This window comes from Staurois parvus, unplaced genomic scaffold (genome assembly GCF_062004578.1).
Source record: "Staurois parvus isolate SC_StPar_1 unplaced genomic scaffold, SC_StPar_1.0 ptg000165l, whole genome shotgun sequence".
Lineage (NCBI taxonomy): Eukaryota > Metazoa > Chordata > Amphibia > Anura > Ranidae > Staurois > Staurois parvus.
Genome location: NW_028317961.1, coordinates 12959897 through 12974115, shown reverse-complemented (window position 1 = coordinate 12974115; position 14219 = coordinate 12959897). Strand labels below are relative to the sequence as shown.

General features: G+C 41.5%; 1 protein-coding gene across 1 annotated transcript in view; it reads left to right on the top strand.

The window, feature by feature from the left end:
- Window positions 1-14219, top strand: part of LOC149462897 (interleukin-20 receptor subunit alpha-like) — a 40083-nt gene that overhangs the window by 10047 nt on the left and 15817 nt on the right. Inside the window, exon 2 of the mRNA XM_089676227.1 lies at window positions 10787-10910. Within this exon, the coding sequence (XP_089532353.1) occupies window positions 10787-10910 (124 nt within the window). The remainder of the gene's footprint in view (window positions 1-10786; window positions 10911-14219) is intronic.

Here is a 14219-nt window from a genome sequence, read left to right as displayed (position 1 = left end):
TAAAGGGAGACAATACAGCAACAATACAGTTCAATACAAGAGGGTTAGGAGGGACCTGCTCCTTGGAGCTTACAATCTAAGAGGGAGGGGCTGGTGGTACAAAGGGTAATAACTGTGGGGGGTGGAATGGTAGAAAGAATAGAGGATTCTGTTATTAGCTGAAGGCAGGATAGGCTTCCCTGAAGATATAGGTTTTCAGAGATCACCTAAAAGTTGGCAGAGTAGGCGACAGTCTTATAGATTGGGGTAGAAAGCTTCATAGGAAGGGGGAGACTCTGGAGAAGTCCTGGAGATGAGCATGGGAGGAGGAGACAAGGGAGCTAGAGAGAAGGAGGTAGTGGGAGGAGCGGAGAGGACAGTTTGGGTGATATTTGGAGACAAGATTGGTGATGTAATTTGGGGCAGAGTTATAAATGGTTTTATATATCATTGTTAATGTTTTGAATTTTATTTGTTGGGCAATAGGAAGCCAGTGGAGGGATTGGCAGAGAGGGGTGGCAGATATGGAACGGTTAGTAAGGTGGATGAGTCTGGCAGCAGCATTCATGATAGACTGAAGAGGGGATAGCCTGCGATTAGGTAGGCCAATGAAGCGGGAGTTACAATAGTCAAGGCAAGAGATAACCAGGGAGTAAATAACCAGAACGGGTGTATCTTGGAGATGTTGTGGAGGTGAAGTCTACAAGATTTGGACAGTGATTGGATTTGGCCCTGAAAGGACAGATGGGAGTCTAGGATTACACCTAGTACCCTGGCATGAGGGGAGGGACTGATGGTTGTATTATTGATCTTGATGGAGAAGTCAGGGGAGGGGGCACAGGCTAGAGGGAATAGTATGAGCCCAGTTTTAAAAATATTGAGTTTGAGGAAGTGGAGTGACATCCATGCCAATACAGTATGTCACTTAGTAGGTTAGTAGTGCAAGAGGAGACTGAAGAGGTGAGGTGAGGAGTAGAAAGATAGATTTGTGTGTCATTAGCAAAGAGATGGTACTTAAAGCCATGGGAGTTTATCAAGTGACCAAGGGAGGAGGTGTAGGTGGAGAAGAGAAGGGGTCCAAGGACAGAACCTTGAGGGACCCCTACAGAAAGAGGAAGTGGAGAGAAGGAGACAGAATTATAGGTAATGCTGAAGGAGCGCTGCAATCCAAAGCCAGTACAAATGTAAGTAACCAGTCCAAAGTACTGTTATTTTATTATTATTTATTTAATGGTATGCAACAGATACAATAAAATGTAAATTATTTAACTTCACATAACATACAGGCAGGATATGGGTAGGGGAGGAGGGATGGAGGAGAAGGCAATGTTGGGAGGGAAGGAAAATCCCTCTTAGGGAGCAGAGAGCATCAGGGCAGATCAAGCAGTGTAAATCAAAGGCACACAGGTAAGGCTATGTGTCATTGGAGGAATTTGTCAGAAAAGCTAAACAGGTCCTAATAAACCCACCTGGTTTTATGATCCTCTGATTCTCCATCTGTTCAATATCATCTACTCTTGCAAGCCATTGTGCTACTGTGGGTGCAGACTGTTGTTTCCATTGGCCTGGTATACAAGCCCTAGCAGCATTAAGGAAATGTTTAAGGAGGGATTTGTGGTACCATTTGTTTGACAATAGAGTAAGGTTGATTATGACTGCAGCCGGATCATCCCGCAGGGAGATATCTGTAAATTTGTGAATAAGTTGGAGTACTGGCTGCCAAAAAGTTTGAAACTTGGGATATTCCCTAAAGATACACTATATTGCCAAAAGTATTGGGACACCCCTCCAAATCATTGGATTCAGGTGTTCCAATCACCTCCATGCCCCTAGGCATGCATACAGCCTCTAAAAACATTTGTGAAAGAATGGGCTGCTCCCAGGAGCTCAGTGAATTCAAGCGTGGTACTATGATAGGTTGCCACCTGTGCAATGAGTCTATCCGTGAAATTTCCTTGCTACTAAATATTCCACGGTCAACTGTTAGTGGTATTCTAACAAAGTGGAAGCAACTGGGAAAAACAGAAACTCAGCCATGATGTGGTAGGCTACGTAAAATGACAGCAGCGTCAGCACATGCTGATGCGCACAGTGCGCAGAAGTCGTCAATTGTCTGCAGTGTCAATAGCTAAAGACCTCCAAACTGCATGTGGCCTTCAGATTAGCACAACAGTGTGTAGAGAGCTTCATGGAATGGGTTTCCATGGCCGAGCAGCTGCATCCAAGCCTTACATCACCAATTGCAATGCAAAGCGTCGTGTGCAGTAGTGTAAAGCACACGGCCACTAGACTAGAGCAGTGGAGACGTGTTCTCTGGAGTGATGAATCATGCTTCTCTATCTGGCAATCTGATGGGTATGTCTGGGTTTGGCGGTTGCCAAGAGAATGGTACCTGTCTAACAGCACTGTGCAATGTGTAAAGTTTGGTGGAGGGGGAATTATGGTGTGGGGTTGTTTTTCAGGAGTTGGGTTTGGCCCCTTAGTTCCCCTTAGGAAATCTTAAGGCATCAGCATACCAAGACATTTTGGACAATTTCATGCTCTCAATTTTGTGGGAACAATTTCGGGATGACCCCTTCCTGTACTAACATGGCAGCTCACCAGTGCACAAAACAAGGTCTATAAAGACACGGATGAGCGAGTTTGGGGTGGAGAAACTTGATTGGCCTGCACAGAGTCCTGACATTAACCCGATAAAACACCTATAGAGTGGCAACTGTGAGCCAGGCCTTCTCATCCAACATCAGTGCCTGACCTCACAAATGCGCTTCTGGAAGAATGGTCAAACATTCCCATAAACACACTCCTAAACCTTGTGGACAGCCTTCCCAGAAGATTTGAAGCTGTTATAGCTGCAAAGGGTGGGCAAACTCAATATTGAACCCTACGTACTAAGAGTGGGATTCCATTAAATTTCATGTGCATGTAAAGGCAGGGGTCCCAATATTTTTGGCAGTGTAGTGTATGTAATATGGTACCTTGGTGTTGTTCACAGCACCAGCATCAATCATATTGGTTGGAAAAGAGCTTTGCAACAGTTGACAGGGTTTTGTACCAGCGTGTGATTATTTTGTAGATGGTTTCTTGGTACTTGCTACAGAGGGAGGATTTCTGCGCAAAAAAAAGAATACACTTCTTTTGGAGTTCAGTGAAGTGACATGCAGATCTCTCTCCCATTTCACTAGGAAAGGTGGGTCTGCATTAGCATGAAGGGTCAGCAGGGTTTTGTATGAAGTAGAAAGTGACAAACTTAATAAATATTGTATGTCCTGCATGAAAAAAGGTCTGGGAGATTTTAACAGGTAGAGCTTGCAAGAAAAGCAAAAGTCTGAGCATGGCGTTCATCTTGAGTATGTTACCACTGTCAAACCAAGAGAGGGCAAGGGAGTCCCATGTCGTGAGGTCTGCAGTTAGTGTAGTCAAAAGAGCTCAGAAGTTCAAAGGAAAAATGTCAGTCAGGGATGCTGAAATTTTAGTACCCAAGTACTGAATCCTTTGAGTAGCCCATTTGAATGGGAAAAAAGGGCGAAGGTTTGTTAACATAGAGTCTGGCATGGAAACATTCAGAGTCTCCGATTTTTGGTGGTTGACCTTGAACCTGGATAGAGAGCCGTACCTTTTCAGTTTCTGCAGCAGTGATGAAAGGGAGATAAGAGGGTCAACTATATAGAATAAAAGATCATCAGCATATGCTGCTACTTTTTGCTGATACTTGCCTGCCTGAACTCCCCTAATATTGGAATTGCCTCTAACTTGTTAAAGGAAGGGTTCTAGGGAGAGGGCAAATAGCAGGGGTGAGAAGGAGCATCCCTGTCTTGTACCTTTTAGAGATAGGGAAGGGGTCAGAGTCAAATCCATTTACAGTACAATAGCTGTAAGATTGGCGTATAGGCCCGCTATCCAGGTCAGGACAGGTTGTGGCATCCCTACTGATCAGATTGTTTCCCGAAGGAATGTCCAGTCTGCTCTGTCAAATGTCTTTTTAGCATCAGTGGACAAGAGTAGGAGGGAATATGTGATCTTTCTGCTGTCTCTATGATGTTCAAAGTCTGGATGATATTGTCTCCAGCCTCCCTGGTCTGGATGAAGCCTACCTGATCAGGTGCAATTAGGCACCGCAGGAAAGCGTTCATGCTGGAAGCCAAATTTTTTTAGAATACTTTGACATTGCAGTTCAGAGGGGAGATAGGTCTGTAACTGGCACAAAGCAATGGGTCCTTGCCTGGCTTTGGTAATACTGAGATTGAAGCATGCAACATGTCTGGAGGAATATTGTGGCCATCTAGGATGGCACTGAATGCCTTGGTAAAGTGTGAGGCTAGGAGCTACTGATACGTCTTATAATAGAAGGGGAAGGAGGCTGTGGGCTAGAGATGTTCAAGTTATAGAGTTGAGAGTACAAATCGCAGGAACCTCCCGCCAGAGCAGGGGATGCTTGGAGTTTGGATCCTGATGGAGTAAGTAAAGCAGGGATGTATGAGTGATATCGCCTATTGTGCAAAGCGTTTGCTAAGATATGTCACCATTTGTCGCCATATTCATAAAAGGAGTGACATGCTTTTAGAAACAAATGTTTTGCTTTGTACAAGGAATGTTGCCTAATGGCTGCAAAAAGTCAAACCAACTCACCCTCTGTTGCCTGGTCAGGCTGAGCTTTGTGCTGGTGTTCCAGAATATGGAGGATTGCCAATAAGTCAGATAGGGTTTTGGTTCGCCATTGTTTGTGCCCATGGCCATGATTTATTAGAATTTCCCAAATATAGCACTTGTGCACTGACCATACAGGAAGCTGGTTGGACACAGACCCATTGTTGTCAGCAATGTAAAAGCTAAGTTCTCTAAGAACATCTGCGGCTATATCTGGGTCCTTAACCACTTGCCCTCCAGAGGATGTACCCCCCTTCCTGACCAGGCCATTTTTTGCTGTTTGGCACTGCGGTATTTCAACTGGTAATTGCGCAGTTGTGCAATGCTGTACCCAAATTAAATGTATGTCCTTTTTTCACACAAATAGAGATTTCTTTTGGTGGTATTTGATCACCTCTGGGGTTTTTATTTTTTGTGCTTTTAACAAAAAAAGACTGAAAAGTTTGAAAAAAAAGATTTTTTTCACTTTTAGTTATAAAAAATATCCAAATGTCTTTGGTAAAAAAAATGTCAATACATGTATATTAATTTGTTTGTGTGAAAGTTATAGCTTCTACAAACTATGGTATATATTTCGGAATTTACGTAGCTTTTACTTTCTGACTGCCTATCACATTTCTTGAGGTGCTAAAATGCCAGGGCAGTACAAACCCCCCCCCCCTCCCAAATGACCCCTTTTGAAAAGTGGACACCCATAGGATTTTGCAGAGAGGAATGCTGAGTCCATGGAACATTTTATTTTTTGCCACAAATTTTTTGAATATGACAATTTTTTATTTTTTTTTTTACACAAAGTTGTCACTTTAATGATATATTGCTCATGCATGCCATGGGTATATGTGGAATAACACCCCAAAACTCATTCTCCTACTTCTTCCGAGTATGGGGATACCACATGTGAGAGATGTTTTGGCAGCCTAGCTATATAAAAGCCCCCAAAATCCAATGACCACCTCCAGGCTTTCAAGGGCATATTTCCTCATGTCACTTCCACACAACCTATCACAGTTTCAGAGGCTCTAAAATGCCAGGATAGTACAAACCCCCAAAGGACCCCTTTTTTGGAAAGTAGACACCCCAAAGAATTTGATAAGAGGCATGGTGAGTATATTACAGACATGATTTTTGTCACAGGGTTTTGAAAAAGAAAAAAAAAAGAAAAAATTGTTTTTGTTTTCTTTCTTTGCTTCCAAAAACATGTGGCAACAAATGAAATCTGCAAAACACTCATCAGGCCTCTTGGCAAATACCTTGTAGTGTCTACTCTCCAAAAAGGGGTCATTTGGAGGGGTTGCTTTTACTATCCTGGCATATCAGGGCCAACATTAAAAGCTTATGCCACACATCACCCATTCTTGAAGACCAAGCCTTTTCTGACACTTTTTGTTCACATGAAAAAAACAGTTTTTTTGCTAGAAAATTACTTTGAACCCCCAAAATGTAATTTTTTTTTTAAAGCAGAGGCCCAAGAGAATAAAATGGTGGGTGTTGAAATTTTTTATGTCACACAGTATTTGCACAGCGATTTTTTTCAACCGCAAATCTTTTGGGAAAAATACACTTATTAGAATTTTAATGCACAAAAACACAATTTATTGCCCAATTGTTTGATAAAATATAAAAGATGATGTTACGATGAGTAAATAGATACCTAAACATGACATGCTTTAAAATTGTGCATGCCCGTGCAATGGCAACAAAGTACATACATTTTTATTATCGATAGGCGATGCTTTAAAAGCTAATCACTAATTTATATTTACACAGGAGGTCTAGTGCTAGAATTACTTTCCTTGATCTGATGCTTGCTGCAATACCTCACATGCATGGTGCAACCGCTGTTTACATAACGACACAAGGTCAACGCTTGCACACACAGTTGCACGCGCGCAGGGGGGCAAGGGTGATTTTTTTTTACTTTAGTTATTTTGATTTTTTTTTATTATTTTTACACTGTCGCTTTTAATTTTTTATTTTTTTTTTTTAATCACTTTTAATGCTATCATAGGGAATGAAAATAACTCCTATAACTTCAATGGGCATATTGTCATATATTCTGTTTTGAGAAATCTGGGGTCTATCAGACTCTAGATATCTCCTCCCCCCTTACATTATCTAATCTCAACAAGATTGGTGTGATCAGATGCTTTCCCAATTTACAAATGGTGCTTTTTATATCCTGCAAAACTGAGTTATGAAATGCTCGTAGCTTCCAGTTTCTTAGACTATAGAGATTATTAGAGAAACTGCTCGTAAAAACAATTCAGCAGCTAATTAGCCACTAGGATTGCTTTTACATGAAAACCAGCTGAAAAAAATGGTACCAGGATATCCCAGTATAACCACTCAAAATCCAGCGACGTACCAGTACATTGGGCATATATGTAACAGCAGAGAACACAGGCATATGATGAATTGGCTCTGTGGACCAATATGACCGCTATTTATTTTTTTTTATAATGCCCACTGGACATAGCAGTTGCGAGGGGGGAGCGCTGCGTACCTGCTTGGGTGTTCAGCACCTCCCCGTGTCAGTACAGCCAGAGCGACATACAGGTTCGGCGCTTTGCCTGTAGCTGCCGCCCTGCCGCAGTACATTGCGGGAAGTGGTTAAGGAGTGCCTCGTTGAGTCACCACGTTGATGTTATGGGGGAAGAGTTCAGTAGAACTAGCTCCAGAAAGACAGGAAAGGAAACAGAGCAGGGTGCCAGATTAGTGTATGGTTAAAAACAACACTTTAATGCCATATCTCACTTAGGGCAGCACAGTGGCTAAATGGTTAGCACTTCCGCCTGGCAGTACTAGAATTGTTGATTCGAATCCCAAACACGGCACCACCTGCCTGGAGTTTGCATGTTCTCCCTGTGCTTGCGTTTCCTCTGGGTACTCCAGTTTCCTCCCACACTCCAAAGACATGCTGTTAGGTGAATTGGTTCCTGTCCAAATTGGCCCTGGTATGTGTATGTATGTATGTATGAATGTGAGTTAGGGACCTTAGATTGTACACCCCTTGAGGGTTATGAATGTACAATATATATGTAAAGGGCTGCGTAAATTGATGGCGCTATATAAGTACCTGAAATAATAAATAAATACATCTGAAAGACCTGTAGACTGCTCCAGGTGTCAGAGTGGTGGTACGATGTATGGCTCGCAGCAATCTGAATGGACTAATAGGGCTGCAGGGCACAAGCAGGGACCCACTGCAAGATGGTAAATTGGCGGCGTCTCTCCTCTTTCACAGCACTAACAGGAAGGTAGACAGGAGAACATGGCAGGCTGTCGGGAGGGGGGGACCGCAATGCGTTTCCAAGGTCCTGCCTCCTTTTATAAGCTGGCCCATCTGGCCCTTTTATAAGCTGGCCCAATTTAAGAGCTGTCAGAGTGGCCGGCTAGAGCCATTTTTTATGATGTGCGTATTTTTTATATATGCGTTATATTCAGGGGCGGACTGACAACTCATGGGGCAATAGGGAATCATGGGGCCCCTGTCTCCTTGCTCAAACTCAAAAAAGCCTATGAAAAAGGTACCAGGGGCATCTCATGGGGCCCCCTACTGACCCCGGGCCCTCGGGCAGTGGGCGAGTTTCCAAATGGTCAGTCCGCCCCCGGTTATATTGATAAAAAGTATATATTTTTGCAAATCTCTTGCTTTTCTATGTTTAGATGTATATTTATCTGAGGGTTCATACACCAGTTCATTTATTTCCTTAATTTTGTTATTGTTTTTAATATCCAATATTTTACATGTGTGGTAGATCTTTTTCCAAAATGTTAATTGTTTACACGCACTGTTACACACTGTTATTTTAGTTTATTAACATTGTATTCTCTCTATGTTACTACAATTTACCTCCTCTGTAAGAATGGATTCAATCCCGTAGCTGCATGGCTACTTAAAGTGGAGTTCCAGCCATTTCTGTGTTTATTAAAAGTCAGCAGCTACAAAAACTTTAGCTGCTGACTTTTAATAAACACACACTTACCTGTCCCGTGGTCCAGCGATGTACTCGCCCGTGCAGTCCCTTCTCTGCTTCTTCCGGCAGCTTTACTGTGGGCACCAGGCTGTGACAGCTTGCAGCTTCACAGCCTGGTGCCCACTGCACATGCGTGAGTCGCACCACACCTCCTGATTGGTCCGGCAGCCTCCTGGGACCTGTAAAAGCTCCCAGGAGACTGCGGGAGCAAGGAGGGGGCCGAACTTCCAGCTCACTTCGCCGTGGCGAACTAAAAAAGACTGAGGCGTCAATTTAGCAGTGACGCGGCGCTAATGCTTCAGTGTAAATAGCACTGTGTGCTGCCATGTGTATAATTTTTATAGGCATTTGAGGAGCATTAACACCGCCCCTCAAACGCCTGCAAAATTCCTGCTTACAAAGCTAATGTGAACTTAGCCTTAGAAAAAGGAGTGCTTCACTTCCAACCTCTGCTTCCAAACAGGAAATAACCGAATCAAGCTCTGCATATACAGTATGTTGTGAACTGGATCCAGCAAGCGATACACTGCAACCCCAACAATTATTACCAATTTATTTACATACAAGTGTCATTACTTATTAGTATTTCTTGAAAGCACAGTCACAATATAATCAAAAGAAGTGTACTACATGTGTTAATGTGCAAATCCAACTTCAATGCAATATGACCTAATTGTTTACAGTGAAATTATATGAATTCATGTGCAAACAAATGACATGCACTGACATGTATAAAAATCATACTAACTAAAAATACCACAATGTAAAGTGCGTATATAAACGTGAATAAAATGTTATGTTCAAAAGTCCAATCCACAATTTAGGATTTATGCACTGGAAGTTGTAAATATATTTCCTCTGGATTTTTCTAATGTTTTAATAAATGTATGGTGTTTTAAATACTCTACAATGAGGACTCTTCCCGGGGTGGACTGATAACTCATGGGGCCCCCGGGCAATAGGGGATCATGGGGCCCCTGTGTCCTTGCCCAAACTCAAAAAGCCTATGAAAAAAGGTACCAGGGGCATCTCATGGGGCCCCCTACTGACCCCGGGCCCTCGGGCAGTGCCTGAGTTTCCAAATGGTCAGTCCGCCCCTGGACTCTTCATTCTTTTTTGAGCACCATTTCACTGGATGTACTGTTAATTGCTTCCTAGAGAGTGTGGAGATCCCTTGTGGTGATTAAAATGATACTAAAAAAATAAAAATAAATAAAGAACAGGTTATACTTACCTGCTGTGCGCAATGGTTTTCCACAGAGCAGCCTGGATCCTCCTCTTCTTGGACCCCGCAGACGCTCCTGGCCCTTCCCTCCTGTCAGGTGCCCCCTCAGCAAACAGCTATATTACATTTATACTCACACAGAGCTGTGGCTCTGCTCCGCCCCCTCCCTCTCCTGATTGGCTCACTGGCTGTAACTGACAGCAGCAGAAGCCAATGGCCTCTACCAATCAAGTTTCAGAGTCTCCAGAGAACCGAGGATCTCGTAGACATTGCTGCATCAGGATGGGGCTCAGGTAATTGTTATGGGGGGCTGAGGGGGCTGCTACACACAGAAGGTTTGAGCCCTGATTAGATATGGAGAGGTCTGGGGAGCTATTGCAGGCTGGTTAAGGGTCAAGGCACTTGTGTATATACAGTACATGACTGAGGTGAGCAGCTAGTGTAATTGGTGGTGGATTACACTGGGTGTACACCATAATTTATCTTAAACCATTATCACTGATTGTTTTTGGACACTGAGCACCTTTGGAGCATATCAACTAAATTTTGGATTGGACTTTTGTACATACTATATTTTATTCACATTTATATATGCACTTCACATTGTGGTATTTTTAGTTAGTATGATTTTTGATACATGTTAATGCATGTCATTTGTTTGCTCATTACTTATTAGTATTTATCTGATAATGAGATAATGGGGCTGATTTGTTAAAAAGGTTTAAAATTTTTTACTGAAAATGAATGTGTGAATATTTACTTCAATTATCCAATAATGTGAAAAGCATCTGCACATAATTGGGTATTCAATGTAAACAAGAATTTGCTTTTCATAGGACTGCATAGGTGAAGTGAACATTCTTGTTTTCTAATAAATCAAATCCAGAGTCTCCAGTTGGATACTTATTCAAAAAGATTTGTTTACTGATCGCCTGTTTCTTTTTAATTTCCATTGCAGCCAATAAGTGTGAATTTCTAAAGCCAAGAAACGTGAGCTTCTATTCTGTGGACATGAACACTACTCTGACCTGGATGCCACCAGAGAAAGCAGAAGGAGTGTTTTATACTGTTACATACTTAGTGTGAGTTCTAACAGCTTCATTGTATTGTTATGGCCTTCTTTTTGATTATACAGAATCAAAAAGAATAAGTATCCCTTCAACCCCTTAAAGTGGTATGAAACCCAAAACTAAAAATGTGATATATGGCAGCTTACCAGTCCTTAGATGTGGTGGCTGCATTAGTTTGGTTTTTTTTTAGGCTTTTTCCCCTCTGCTTTCACCTGGGGATCTGGCCAGTAACACACCTTCTGTATTAGAGGGCCCACACTCTGGATGAATAAGAACAGGACAGTATTGTCAGTCTGGGGGGAGGGGAGTGTATATACTAACAAACTCAGTTCCACACTTTATAAGCGGTTACAGCAAACTGTTTTTTTTTCCTTTTGGGATAAAGGTTTTACATGAATAAGTAAAAGCTGACCACTGTAAGTTCCCCTGCTAGTGGTAAATGGTTTGTCTCATCTCTGTTACTGATACATTCTCCTGGAGAGTGTGTTCTTTTGAATAAGAACAATGACTGACTTACTGGCTGGATCACCAGGTGAAAATAAAAGAACAAAACCCTAAAAAAGAAAATCAATTTACATTACATCTAAGATATGGTAAGCTGCACTGCTCTTGGGTTTATTACCACTTTAATGCTGAGAGTACTCATATATGCAACCTTATTGAAGTAAGTCTTCTTCCATGGGGCTGCCTATGTGCACCACTGTGTTTGTGCTTACAGCGATCTGCACAGTGCGATCTCAGCACAGAGACTCTCACCGAGATTAATCGCTGTAAAGCTGACCCCTATGATTTTTTTCTTCTCTTGAGTAGGGAAAAGGATATATTTTATATTTTCCTTTCTGCTAGAGTGTATGTAAAAGGAAAAAAAAATATATGACAAAGATAAATTGGCTAGTTCAGTGTTTGGTCTAGGTCAGGGTATTCAGTGAAAGCCCACGGTTAGTGTATTTTAGGTAGGATAAAAAAAAATGTTTTAATTTAGTATCAGTGTCAGTGTGTTTTAAATCAGATATAAAAAGCAAAATGCACACTATTATTTGGGCCCTACTATGGGTATAAAGAATTAATAATATACACATAAGGGACATCACTGTGGTTTCCAGGAGTAGGAGAATTTGTTTTGGGTTGTTCTTTGGTTGTAAATTATGGTGATAGCAAGAAATATACAGAAACATTTAAAAACATTTTTTTTATATTTAATGCCACTTTTCCTTTGATAATTAAAAAAAACAGGAGACATCCATTTACCACAAATGAAAGCCCAATTCGTCCTGAAAAAAACAAAAACATGGATGCCCTGGATGCACTAAGTAGTTGCGATGATATATACAGTTTTACTTACACACATCAAAGAAAAACTGTGTTCGGACATTAGATTTATTTTACCTGTCATGCAGGGGTTAAAGTGTTACTAAACCCACAACAGTAAAATCAGTCTGTATATGTAGTAAAGCATGCTTGTTATACTCCCTGTGGAATCTAAGTGGTTAATCCTCTGCATTGTGTAAAAAGGATGTTTGATCCTGACTTCTCTGATTCTCCTTTTCTTTCATTGTTCCCTAAATATCTCCTGATAGAACAGAGGTTTGGAGTCACTCTGCTCAGGCTCACTTTGGTGTGTATTGCTAGAGAGGTTTTTTTTGTTCTTGGGAGAGTGCATGTGATCAGCACAGGGCCAATCAACACTGTCCAGACAGAGGTCAGGGGTCCTGCATCCTCCTAGAACAGAAAGAAAACTCATCCTACAAGCTTTAACCAGTGCTCAGCTGGACACTGATAGAAGCCACAAGACTGCCCCAACTGCTGAGGAGAAAAGGTATTTAGCAGTTTATATTTACTAAAATCATTGCATTTGTACTGTGGGAGACCAAATATAGTGAATGCAGGGTTCTGGGTTTAAGATAAGAACTGAGGTAGGGTTTGCATGTAGGATTTTCAGATCTGGAAAGGAACCTGAAGAAGGTTTCAAAGCTTTAAAGCCAACACTTAGCGCAAAGTAGATTAATATTTATGAAGAAAGTTAATTTAAAAGAAAATAAAAAATCCACTTTCAAACAGAAAGCAAACATAATATATTGCTATGGATAGGATAGGTTATTATTGTGGGGGTTCACAATAATAACCTAACCCCCAAACAAGAGATGAATTTGCATCCGAACTTGCTTTTGTCCTGTACTTTATTTAGAGGAAACGTTTTACTGTCCAGTTCAATATCTAATGTGAATAGCGTCTGGAGTAAAGGTGTTTGAGATAAAGTATAAATCTCACCACCCTCTTAACTGTTCCTATGTTGTAAACTGGTGCATGATCGTGGTAACCAGACCCCTTATGTGAACCCTAAAAGATTAACTGAACTCTGGTAGCTGTGCCCAAAAAAAGGCAGGCAGAGGGCAAATGATTAGCCATCAGTATTGTCTGTGGTCTCCCTGCAAGTGATCTATTCCCATTACTGCCATATCGTATTCTGCCCTTTTTATCTTTGTGGAGATGGCCATCTGGGTATAGCTAGGGCTTTGCTTTCTCACATTAGAGCCTCCAGCATGGAGACCAATGAGCAGCACAGAAGTGACATTACCAACTCTCACTAATAGCCAGAGGCAGCAGTGCCTTATATCTCAAACTGCAGATATACAGCTATAATGCTGCAAATCAACTCACGTCCCAGTGCTTTGTTATTTTTATGAAAAATTCAAGGCAAAAGTGAATCTTTCAGGGTACTCCTTAGACACAAACAACACTTCTACTGTAAGTGTTCCTATAACAAAGCAAATACATTTTTGAGTTCAGGTTCTCCTTAACATCACCTATTAAACCTAACCCCTATTCTGCTGCATACTCGCCTTGCCTTGCATTGCTTCTGTACCAAGATCCTGCAGGTTCCTCACCAAAATCATATAGAGCCAAGATCCTTGCTTCAAAAAAAAATGTATATGGAAATGCGTATTAATCTAAAGTGCAGATAAAAGTGATTTTATTTGTTGTTTTTGTCTTGTATGTGTACATTACAATAATGATACCAACAGTGTGTGAAGAACCGATTTAAAGGATATCTAAGAAAAAACGAACATATTTCAGCTTACCAGCTCTTAGATGTGATGGCTGCTAAGAATGAGGTGAAGGTTCGGTACCAATATAAGTTTGGCTGTGCAGGCAAACACCCGAACATTTATCCATTCAGTGGGAGCTGAACATCATGCACAATATTGGTTTTACTTCTGCTATTCTACTTGACAGCTTCCCACTGTCAATGGTTCTTAGGGACGCTGGCAGCTGCAGGCACGGCCAAGTCCTTAACAACTGGTAATGTCACCTGGCCCTTTC